This window comes from Squalius cephalus, assembly GCF_949319135.1.
Source record: "Squalius cephalus genome assembly, chromosome: 3".
Taxonomy (NCBI): Eukaryota; Metazoa; Chordata; class Actinopteri; order Cypriniformes; family Leuciscidae; genus Squalius; species Squalius cephalus.
Genome location: NC_137124.1, coordinates 61568107 through 61579767, shown reverse-complemented (window position 1 = coordinate 61579767; position 11661 = coordinate 61568107). Strand labels below are relative to the sequence as shown.

The 11661-nt window shown below is 41.2% G+C and overlaps 1 protein-coding gene across 1 annotated transcript in view; it reads left to right on the top strand.

The window, feature by feature from the left end:
* Positions 1–11306: 11306 nt before the first annotated feature.
* LOC307155291 (N-acyl-aromatic-L-amino acid amidohydrolase (carboxylate-forming) B-like) overlaps positions 11307–11661 on the top strand; it is a gene marked incomplete at its 5' end in the record, with an annotated part of 36736 nt that continues 36381 nt past the window's right edge. Inside the window, one exon of the mRNA XM_079865851.1 lies at positions 11307–11375. Within this exon, the coding sequence (XP_079721977.1) occupies positions 11307–11375 (69 nt within the window). The remainder of the gene's footprint in view (positions 11376–11661) is intronic.

Sequence of the window (11661 nt, the reverse complement as noted above, 5' to 3'; positions counted from 1 at the left end):
GGAATTCGCCAATGAACTTGTAATTGAGGATCGCGGGGATGATGATAGTGATGAATAGAGTAATTTTCTATCACATGATTGCAGTTGTTTTACAGGGTAGTCTGCATTCTTTCTTGTTGAATATGTTTCGGGCAACAAGTTCATATGCTCTATGGATTTTAGCGGTAACTTGTGTTCTGCCCATTGCTGTCACATCGTTTTTTAAATTTTTTTTAATGCTGCCAATAGCCAAAGACATTTCTTACATTAAATGATTTGTTACACACATTCGAATTAATTATAAATAAAACATAATATAATGTGGTAACCTCCTACTGTCATGCTTGAACATCCTAAACCTTTAATTAAAGGCCTGTCTCTTATAGACGCCTGTCTCAAATACAAGCCGGTGCAGTTCGGCGATTTGGGTAAATAGAAGCCCGGGCTATTATTTGAAGTTTTACGGTAATAACTGCAGTGTGGTGAGATATGTGCTAAATCAGCATTGAATTAGGAGTCTTTACAAAAACAAAAATACACATATGATCCCACTCCAACATTTTCAATATAAATCTGTAACATTTTAGGCCCTTTGTGGGCTCAACCCTAAGTGCAAGATCCAGAGAATCATGAAGCGTGCTCTGCACCACTTGATAGTGGGTTGTAATTCTACTGAATTGCTTTTAATGCTGGAAATGTGCATGCACTGATTGTGCAAGTTTCCATTTCTTAATCCATATATTAAATTAATTGTAAATAATTGATTCATTATTATGGAATTAATTTTGTGCCAATAATAATGAACGTAGCTTTTCAAGAAACTAATGAAAATATAAATTGAAACTGAATAAAATATCTTTGAGACTGAAAAAGAATAAATCGCAGGAAAATGTTTTGACTTCGTTTTTAATACACTGCATGTTTTGCTAACTATTTCTCATATTTCAATCGCTGATCTGAACTTACAAATGCACTTCCAGAGTTTTCATTTGCGCTTCTGAAGTTTTCGCTTGCGCTTCAGGAGTTTTCGTTAACGCTCCCTGAGTTTTCGTTTGCTGTTTTGACACATTTCTCTCGTGGGGGCGGGGATAGTGGCAGTGTGTTCTCATTGGCTACTGAGGTTTTTATTGACAGCTTCTTGACCTGGAAGTGAAGACGTCAGTGGTGTGTTTATGTGTGGATGTGAGCGTCTGTAATCGCAGCTTTCTATTTCATTTTAGTGATATTAAGTTATGTTTGTTTTTTAATTTGATCTGTATTTACCTGCTGCTACTACTTTGTCGACAGAAGCTTTTAGGAGCACAAGAGATCTAATCAGTCTATTCAGGTGTAAATTTAGGCCTACATTAAAGTACTGTATATAATACTTAAAATATTGTAGTGTCCAATGTTTTCGGAGAATATTTGTTTATTCCTGATGATTCTTTTGCATGTTAGGCTCTGATTAGGTTGAGCTGTTACAATTTAAAGAGAATACTAACAAACGTGTGTGATATATTCAGCCGTCAAGAAAGTTTCACTTCAACCAGGCAATCAAGGTTGGCAACCATGGCCATCACACTACTCATTGTTAGCATGATATACATTTACACCATCAAAATTAATGATCACTTAAATAATTTAAACAATATGAAAATTACAATCGTGGCAATACAATACAATATTGAACCCGTTTTGCACGTCCACAAACGTCCAAAGGGGTCCTTAGTCAGACGTTCAGATATTAAACAAGTTTTGCACGTCCACAGATGTCAAAAAGAGTCCCCAGTCAGACGTTTAAATATTGAACCAGTTTTGCACGTCCATAGATGTCCAAAAGATTCCCTAGTCAGACGTTCAGATATTAAACAAGTTTTGCACATCCACAGACGTCAAAAAGAGTCCCTAGTCAGACGTTCAGATTTTGAACCTGTTTTGCTCGTCCACAGACGTCCAAAAGAGTCCCTAGTCAGACGTTTAAATATTGAACCCGTTTTGCACGTCCACAGACGCCCAAAAGAGTCCCTAGTCAGACGTTCAGATTTTGAACCCGTTTTGCACGTCCACAGACGTCAAAAAGAGTCCCTAATCAGACGTTCAGATTTTGAACCCGTTTTGCACGTCCACAGACGTCAAAAAGAGTCCCTAATCAGACGTTCAGATTTTGAACCTGTTTTGCACGTCCACAGACGTCCAAAAGAGTCCCTAGTCAGACGTTTAAATATTGAACCAGTTTTGCACGTCCACAGACGTCTAAAAGAGTCCCTAGTCAGACGTTTAAATATTGAACCAGTTTTGCACGTCCACAGACGCCCAAAAGAGTCCCTAGTCAGACGTTCAGATTTTGAACCCGTTTTGCACGTCCACAGACGTCAAAAAGAGTCCCTAATCAGACGTTCAGATTTTTAACCTGTTTTGCACGTCCACAGACATCAAAAAGAGTCCCTAGTCAGACGTTTAGATATTGAACCAGTTTTGCACGTCCACAGACGCCCAAAAGAGCCCCTAGTCAGACGTTCAGATTTTGAACCTGTTTTGCACGTCCACAGACGTCAATAGGGGGTCCTAGTCAGACGTTTAAATATTGAACCAGTTTTGCACGTCCACAGACGTAAGAGTCCCTAATCAGACGTTCAAATTTTGAACCTGTTTTGCACGTCCACAGACATCAAAAAGAGTCCCTAGTCAGACGTTCAGATTTTGAACCTGTTTTGCACGTCCACAGAGTAAGAGTCCCTAATCAGACGTTCAGATTTTGAACCTGTTTTGCACGTCCACAGACATCAAAAAGAGTCCCTAGTCAGACGTTTAAATATTGAACCAGTTTTGCACGTCCACAGACGCCCAAAAGAGTCCCTAGTCAGACGTTCAGATTTTGAACCTGTTTTGCACGTCCACAGACGTCAAAAAGAGTCCCTAGTCAGGCATTTAAATATTGAACCAGTTTTGCACGTCCACAGACGCCCAAAAGAGTCCCTAATCAGACGTTCAGATTTTGAACCTGTTTTGCACGTCCACAGACGTCAAAAAGAGTCCCTAGTCAGACGTTTAAATATTGAACCAGTTTTGCACGTCCACAGACGTCAAAAAGAGTCCCTAGTCAGACGTTTAAATATTGAACCAGTTTTGCACGTCCATAGACGCCCAAAAGAGTCCCTAGTCAGACGTTCAGATTTTGAACCTGTTTTGCACGTCCACAGACGTCAAAAAGAGTCCCTAGTCAGGCATTTAAATATTGAACCAGTTTTGCACGTCCACAGACGCCCAAAAGAGTCCCTAATCAGACGTTCAGATTTTGAACCTGTTTTGCACGTCCACAGACGTCAATAGGGGGTCCTAGTCAGACGTTTAAATATTGAACCAGTTTTGCACGTCCACAGACGTCAAAAAGAGTCCCTAGTCAGACGTTTAAATATTGAACCAGTTTTGCACGTCCACAGACGCCCAAAAGAGTCCCTAATCAGACGTTCAGATTTTGAACCTGTTTTGCACGTCCACAGACGTCAAAAAGAGTCCCTAGTCAGACGTTTAAATATTGAACCAGTTTTGCACGTCCACAGACGCCCAAAAGAGTCCCTAATCAGACGTTCAGATTTTGAACCTGTTTTGCACGTCCACAGACGTCAATAGGGGGTCCTAGTCAGACGTTCAGATTTTTAACCTGTTTTGCACGTCCACAGACGTCAAAAAGAGTCCCTAGTCAGACGTTTAAATATTGAACCAGTTTTGCACGTCCACAGACGTCAAAAAGAGTCCCTAGTCAGATGTTTAAATATTGAACCAGTTTTGCACGTCCACAGACGTCAATAGGGGGTCCTAGTCAGACGTTCAGATTTTGAACCCGTTTTGCACGTCCACAGACGTCAAAAAGAGTCCCTAGTCAGACGTTTAAATATTGAACCAGTTTTGCACGTCCACAGACGCCCAAAAGAGTCCCTAGTCAGACGTTCAGATTTTGAACCCGGTTTGCACGTCCACAGACGTCAAAAAGAGTCCCTAATCAGACATTCAGATTTTGAACCTGTTTTGCACGTCCACAGACATCAAAAAGAGTCCCTAGTCAGACGTTTAAATATTGAACCAGTTTTGCACGTCCACAGACGTCAAAAAGAGTCCCTAGTCAGACGTTTAAATATTGAACCAGTTTTGCACATCCACAGACGTCAATAAGGGGTCCTAGTCAGACGTTAAGATTTTGAACCCGTTTTGCACGTCCACAGACATCAAAAAGAGTCCCTAATCAGACGTTTAAATATTGAACCAGTTTTGCACGTCCACAGACGTCCAAAAGAGTCCCTAGTCAGACGTTTAAATATTGAACCAGTTTTGGACGTCCACAGACGTCCTAGTCAGACGTTCAGATTTTGAACCCGTTTTGCACGTCCACAGACGTCAAAAAGAGTCCCTAGTCAGACGTTTAAATATTGAACCAGTTTTGCACGTCCACAGACGCCCAAAAGAGTCCCTAGTCAGACGTTCAGATTTTGAACCCGGTTTGCACGTCCACAGACGTCAAAAAGAGTCCCTAATCAGACATTCAGATTTTGAACCTGTTTTGCACGTCCACAGACATCAAAAAGAGTCCCTAGTCAGACGTTTAAATATTGAACCAGTTTTGCACGTCCACAGACGTCCAAAAGAGTCCCTAGTCAGACGTTTAAATATTGAACCAGTTTTGCACATCCACAGACGTCAATAAGGGGTCCTAGTCAGACGTTAAGATTTTGAACCCGTTTTGCACGTCCACAGACATCAAAAAGAGTCCCTAGTCAGACGTTTAAATATTGAACCAGTTTTGCACGTCCACAGACGTCCAAAAGAGTCCCTAGTCAGACGTTTAAATATTGAACCAGTTTTGGACGTCCACAGACGTCCTAGTCAGACGTTCAGATTTTGAACCCGTTTTGCTCATCCACAGACGTCAAAAAGAGTCCCTAGTCAGACGTTCAGATTTTGAACCCGTTTTGCACGTCCACAGACGTCAAAAAGAGTCCCTAGTCAGACGTTTAAATATAGAACCAGTTTTGCACGTCCACAGACGTCCAAAAGAGTCCCTAGTCAGACGTTTAAATATTGAACCAGTTTTGCACGTCCACAGACGCCCAAAAGAGTCCCTAGTCAGACGTTCAGATTTTGAACCCGGTTTGCACGTCCACAGACGTCAAAAAGAGTCCCTAATCAGACATTCAGATTTTGAACCTGTTTTGCACGTCCACAGACATCAAAAAGAGTCCCTAGTCAGACGTTTAAATATTGAACCAGTTTTGCACGTCCACAGACGTCAAAAAGAGTCCCTAGTCAGACGTTTAAATATTGAACCAGTTTTGCACATCCACAGACGTCAATAAGGGGTCCTAGTCAGACGTTAAGATTTTGAACCCGTTTTGCACGTCCACAGACATCAAAAAGAGTCCCTAATCAGACGTTTAAATATTGAACCAGTTTTGCACGTCCACAGACGTCCAAAAGAGTCCCTAGTCAGACGTTTAAATATTGAACCAGTTTTGCACATCCACAGACGTCCAAAAGAGTCCCTAGTCAGACGTTTAAATATTGAACCAGTTTTGGACGTCCACAGACGTCCAAAAGAGTCCCTAGTCAGACGTTTAAATATTGAACCAGTTTTGGACGTCCACAGACGTCCTAGTCAGACGTTCAGATTTTGAACCAGTTTTGCTCATCCACAGACGTCAAAAAGAGTCCCTAGTCAGACGTTCAGATTTTGAACCCGTTTTGCACGTCCACAGACGTCAAAAAGAGTCCCTAGTCAGACGTTTAAATATAGAACCAGTTTTGCACGTCCACAGACGTCCAAAAGAGTCCCTAGTCAGACGTTTAAATATTGAACCAGTTTTGCACGTCCACAGACGCCCAAAAGAGTCCCTAGTCAGACGTTCAGATTTTGAACCCGGTTTGCACGTCCACAGACGTCAAAAAGAGTCCCTAATCAGACATTCAGATTTTGAACCTGTTTTGCACGTCCACAGACATCAAAAAGAGTCCCTAGTCAGACGTTTAAATATTGAACCAGTTTTGCACGTCCACAGACGTCAAAAAGAGTCCCTAGTCAGACGTTTAAATATTGAACCAGTTTTGCACATCCACAGACGTCAATAAGGGGTCCTAGTCAGACGTTAAGATTTTGAACCCGTTTTGCACGTCCACAGACATCAAAAAGAGTCCCTAATCAGACGTTTAAATATTGAACCAGTTTTGCACGTCCACAGACGTCCAAAAGAGTCCCTAGTCAGACGTTTAAATATTGAACCAGTTTTGCACATCCACAGACGTCCAAAAGAGTCCCTAGTCAGACGTTTAAATATTGAACCAGTTTTGGACGTCCACAGACGTCCAAAAGAGTCCCTAGTCAGACGTTTAAATATTGAACCAGTTTTGGACGTCCACAGACGTCCTAGTCAGACGTTCAGATTTTGAACCAGTTTTGCTCATCCACAGACGTCAAAAAGAGTCCCTAGTCAGACGTTCAGATTTTGAACCCGTTTTGCACGTCCACAGACGTCAAAAAGAGTCCCTAGTCAGACGTTTAAATATAGAACCAGTTTTGCACGTCCACAGACGTCCAAAAGAGTCCCTAGTCAGACGTTTAAAATTGAACCAGTTTCGCACTTCCACAGACGTCAATAGGGGGTCCTAGTCAGACGTTCAGATTTTGAACCCGTTTTGCACGTCCACAGACGTCAAAAAGAGTCCCTAGTCAGACGTTTAAATATTGAACCAGTTTTGCACGTCCACAGACATCCAAAAGTGTCCCTAGTCAGGCATTTAAATATTGAACCAATTTTGCACGTCCACAGACATCAATAGGGGGTCCTAGTCAGACGTTCAGATTTTTAACCTGTTTTGCACGTCCACAGACGTCCATAGGGGGTCCTAGTCAGACGTTCAGATTTTTAACCTGTTTTGCACGTCCACAGACGTCCATAGGGGGTCCTAGTCAGACGTTCAGATTTTTAACCTGTTTTGCACGTCAACAGACGTACAAAAGTGGGTTTGAACTGACGGACGTTATACAGACGTGATCTGAACATCTGAACTGTTTGCTGGGAAGCCTCACAAATGTTCATATGGATTTTGTTATTTTTCAAAAGCGTTCGTCTGTCACAGCCATTGATGGCGAAGCCGGCAAATGGGAACTGAGTTCATATCTCAATTTACATGAAACACACTGTGAGTTCTTAGTCCCGTTTCCATGGTGACTTGATGACCTGTTGGGCTGCTTGCCTCTCATTTCCCTTCCTCGCTTCCTTTCCTCGTTTCCTTTTCTTCTTTTACTTTCCTCGTTTTCTTTTCTTTGTTTCCTTTCCTCGCATCTCAACGCCACCCCCTGTAGGATGCGAGGGAAGGCTGCAAAGAAAGAAAATGAGGATGGAGGAATCGAAGGAAAGCTTATTTGTATATTGGAATATTCTTGATCACTCGAGCGTCACTTCACTGTGTCCTCAGCTGTGCTCAAAGGATCTGCCCTTATGTTGTTAAAGTTTGGTTAATTAATAAATTAATAAATAATAAAGATAAAGCAAGATGCCCTGTTAATATATGTGATATATGGTTTATTTAATCTGCAAAGGTAAAGCATAAATTAAAATTATTGTGACAGATGTGAAGGGGGAGGAGAAATTATACATGCATCAGGTTTCTCGACAAGAAAGACTTCCGCATCGGAGACACCTGAGCATCCTTGCTCATAGCTCCTCTAGAAGCTTTCTCACTCCATGTTCCTCACTTCTCGTTCCTCGCTCCTCACTCCTCGCCTTCTCGTTCCTCGCCTCCTTGGCTCCTCGCCTCTTCGCATCCTCGCCGTTCGCATCCAAAATCTGCATTACTCGGCTCCTTGCTCCTCGTTCCTAGCTCCTTGGTCCTAGTTACTTAATCCTCACTCCTCATTCCTCGCCTCCTCGTTCCTCGCTTCTTGCTCCGCGTTCCTCGCCTCCTCACATCCTTGTTCCTCGCTCCTCGTTCCTCATCTCCTCCCCACCTCCTCGCTTCCTACCCTCCTCCCCTCAAGTCAAGTCAAGTCATCTTCATTTATATAGCGCTTTTAACAATGTAGATTGTTTCAAAGCAGCTTTACAGAGATAAACGTATAATTTAAGGTAACAGAGATTGTTTTGGCTTTATAGCGGTTCTTTAATAAAGTTATTTTCCAGCTAAAATTAGTTTTGATTGATTCGCTTCCGTCGCAACGATCATTTGTTATTAAATTTGGGGCCGCCAAGACGACACCATTTTCTCTACACAGACTTTAAACGTGAACCTGTGATAAACACTGATGGCGGTCACATGCGCATTAAGAATTGGTTCTATAGTTATGTGCGTTTGAATATGTGTGCGTAGGTTTGGAATTCCCTACAAACCAAGCCTAAACAAAGTACTGGTGTTTCCTTATAAATTTTGATACAGAATTTTATTTTATTTGTCACTTCGGGGTAGGTACGCAAATTGAGTTTTCCCGACAACGCTTTATCTGTAGAGTGGTAAAGGCATCCTCCATAGGGAGAGACTAGTTGGCACTTCAGCACTGCGTTGGATCGGGTCCAGGCGAAGGTCCTTCATCAGATCTGGATACGGCCTGGATCCGGCAGGCTGCGGGAAAACCTCGGGATAAACAAAGACACTAAAATTAGCGTAGATGCCATTCTTCTTATGATGTAACGAGTACATCAGGATTTATGGGAAGTGTTCCCGGTTCCGGCTGACCTAATGCGTTAAGGACTATAATGCGTTAAGAGCTCGCTCAAGTACTGCGGAGCTAAACCATTTAGTGCCTTGTAAGTAATCAGCAATATTTAAAAATTTATATGATGTTTAATAGGGAGCCAATGCAGTGTTGACAGAACTGGGCTAATATGGTCATACTTCCTGGTTCTAGTAAGAACTCGAACTAGCTGTAGTTTGTTTATTAAGCGTGCAGGGCAACCACCCAGTAGAGCATTACAATAGTCTAGCCTTGATGTCATAAACGCATGAACTAATTGTTCCGCATTTGTCAAGGAGAGCATATGACGTAATTTAGATATATTTTTAAGATGGAAAAATGCGGTTTTACAGATACTAGACACGTGACTTTCAAATGAAAGATTGGTATCAAAGAGCACACCCAGGTTCCTAACCGACGACGAAGACTTAACAGAGCAGCCATCGAGTGTTAGACGGTATTCTAGGTTATTACGTGAGGAAGTTTTTTGTCCAATAATTAGAATCTCTGTTTTTTCAGAATTCAGAAGTAGGAAATTACGAGTCATCCAATTTTTTATCTCAGCTATGCATTCCGTTAATTTTGTGAATTGGCAAGTTTCGTTAGGATTTGAAGAAATATACAGCTGAGTATCATCAGCATAACAGTGGAAGCTAATGCCATGCTTCCTAATGATATCTCCTAATGGTAGCATGTACAGAGTGAACAGCAGCGGTCCTAGTACTGAGCCTTGTGGTACGCCATACTGAACTTGCGATCGATGAGACATCTCTTCATTTACTGCTACAAACTGATAACGGTCAGATAAGTATGATTTAAACCATGCTAGTGCAATTCCACTAATGCCAACATAGTTTTCTAGTCTATTTAAAAGAATGTTGTGGTCAATGGTGTCAAACGCAGCACTAAGATCGAGTAACACTAATAGAGAGACACAACCACGATCGGATGATAAGAGCAAATCATTTGTTACTCTAACGAGAGCAGTCTCAGTACTATGGTACGGTCTAAATCCGGACCGGAAATCCTCGCAGATATCATTTCTTTCAAGAAAGGAACACAGTTGTGAGGATACTGCCTTTTCTAATATCTTTGACAGAAAAGGTAGATTCGAGATCGGCCTGTAATTGACTAATTCTGTAGGATCAAGTTGCGTTTTTTTAACAAGCGGTTTAATCATAGCCAGCTTAAAGTTTTTTGGTACATATCCTAGAGACAAAGACGAATTAATGATATTAAGAAGAGGATCTATGACCTCTGGGAGCATCTCTTTCAGTAGCTTAGTCGGTATAGGGTCTAACATACATGTTGTAGATTTAGATGATTTAATGAGTTTAGTCAATTCTTCCTCTTCTATAGCAACGAATGAATCAAATTTTTCCTCAGGGAGACTACAATGCACTGCCTGATGCGATACTGTAGTAGACGGTTGCATAGTTATAATTTTGTCCCTGATATTATCAATATTATAAGTGAAGAAGTTCATAAAGTCATTACTGCTGTGTTGCTTGGAAACTTCTGGGCTTGAAGCTTTCTTTTTAGTTAGTTTAGCCACTGTTTCAAATAAATACCTAGGATTATTTTCTTCTAATAGGTTTGAAAAATAAGCAAATCTAGCAGCTTTTAAGGTCTCTCTGTAAGTAATTGAGCTCTCCTTCCATGAAATGCGAAATACCTCTAGTTTTGTTTTCTTCCAGTTGCGCTCCATTTTTCTGGCTGCTCTCTTAAGGGCCGAGTGTGCTCGTTGTACCACGGCGTTGGACTATTTTCTTTAATCTTCTTTAAGCGCAACGGAGCAACTGTGTCTAAAGTGCTGGAAAAGAGAGAGTTAAAAGTTTCTGTTGCAATATCTAGTTCTTCTAAGCTATCTGGGATGCTGAGATGATGAAACTGATTAGGAAGATTATTGATAAAGCAATCTTTTGTGGCAAAGACTCCCCTCCTCCCCTCCTCCCCTCCTCCCCTCCTCCCCTCCTCGGCTTTGAGCTGGTCGTGACAATTCACAAAGCTAGAATACTGCACTGTACAAAGATACCAAACTTGTGCTGAGGGGAAGCGCCAGTCGAGGCAAGTGTGTCCGACTACAAACCACACACCCCTTCAAATTACACCCCCCTACCTCAAGTTACACCCTCTATAATGAAACAGCCATTGGCGATGTCATCAGAGCCCCTCCCTCTGGATTTGCTGATTGCATCACTATACTGCTCTTCTTCTGCTTTACTTTCCTCACGTTTAAGCTTCACCATCGCCACCTAGTGATAAGGCATACAGATTGTATAATATATCACCAGACGTGGTAAGTCATCATGTTTGTTTTTCTCAGTTTTTCAAGTATTTTAAGTATGAAACTACAGTAAATTTAAAATTTATGGAAGCGTAGGTTTAGGGTAAGGTTTGGGGTTGGGGGTAGGTTTTTAGCTATAATTAATCTTCATTAGATTATTTATTTGATGTTTTACTAAGCTGTAATTTCATACTTCATCAGATTCGAAAGCAAAATTAGTTAGCCTTACAAACATTTCAAACATAAAACAATTTACTTCAAAAGATTGTTTTAGTCAATGACACCCACGCTTGTTTCTTCACGGGAGGCGTAACTAAAGGTGTAGTAGGTGTAAGCTGGAATGGCATGGTTATAGTACTGCGGTACGCAGACTTTCAGCAGAGAAGCAGCAGAGTTTTCATGGACAAAGGAAAGGTACAAACACAGAAATAAAGATACTTTTAGAAATTGAATTGCTATTTGGAGCATTGGAATCGCTAGACGAGAGCTTAATGAACACATTTTTATAAAAACTAAAATTGACATTTTTCACTTGTTTTGCCTGCAGCTCGAAATTAGCCCATGGCATTCCAACTGATTTTGCCAGCACGGGTCACAAACACACACACACGCTGAAATCTAAATTGTTCATAAAATAAAACTAAAAAAATTGATTGTTCTACCTGTTTCTTTATGTATGTACATATGTACATGTTCACTG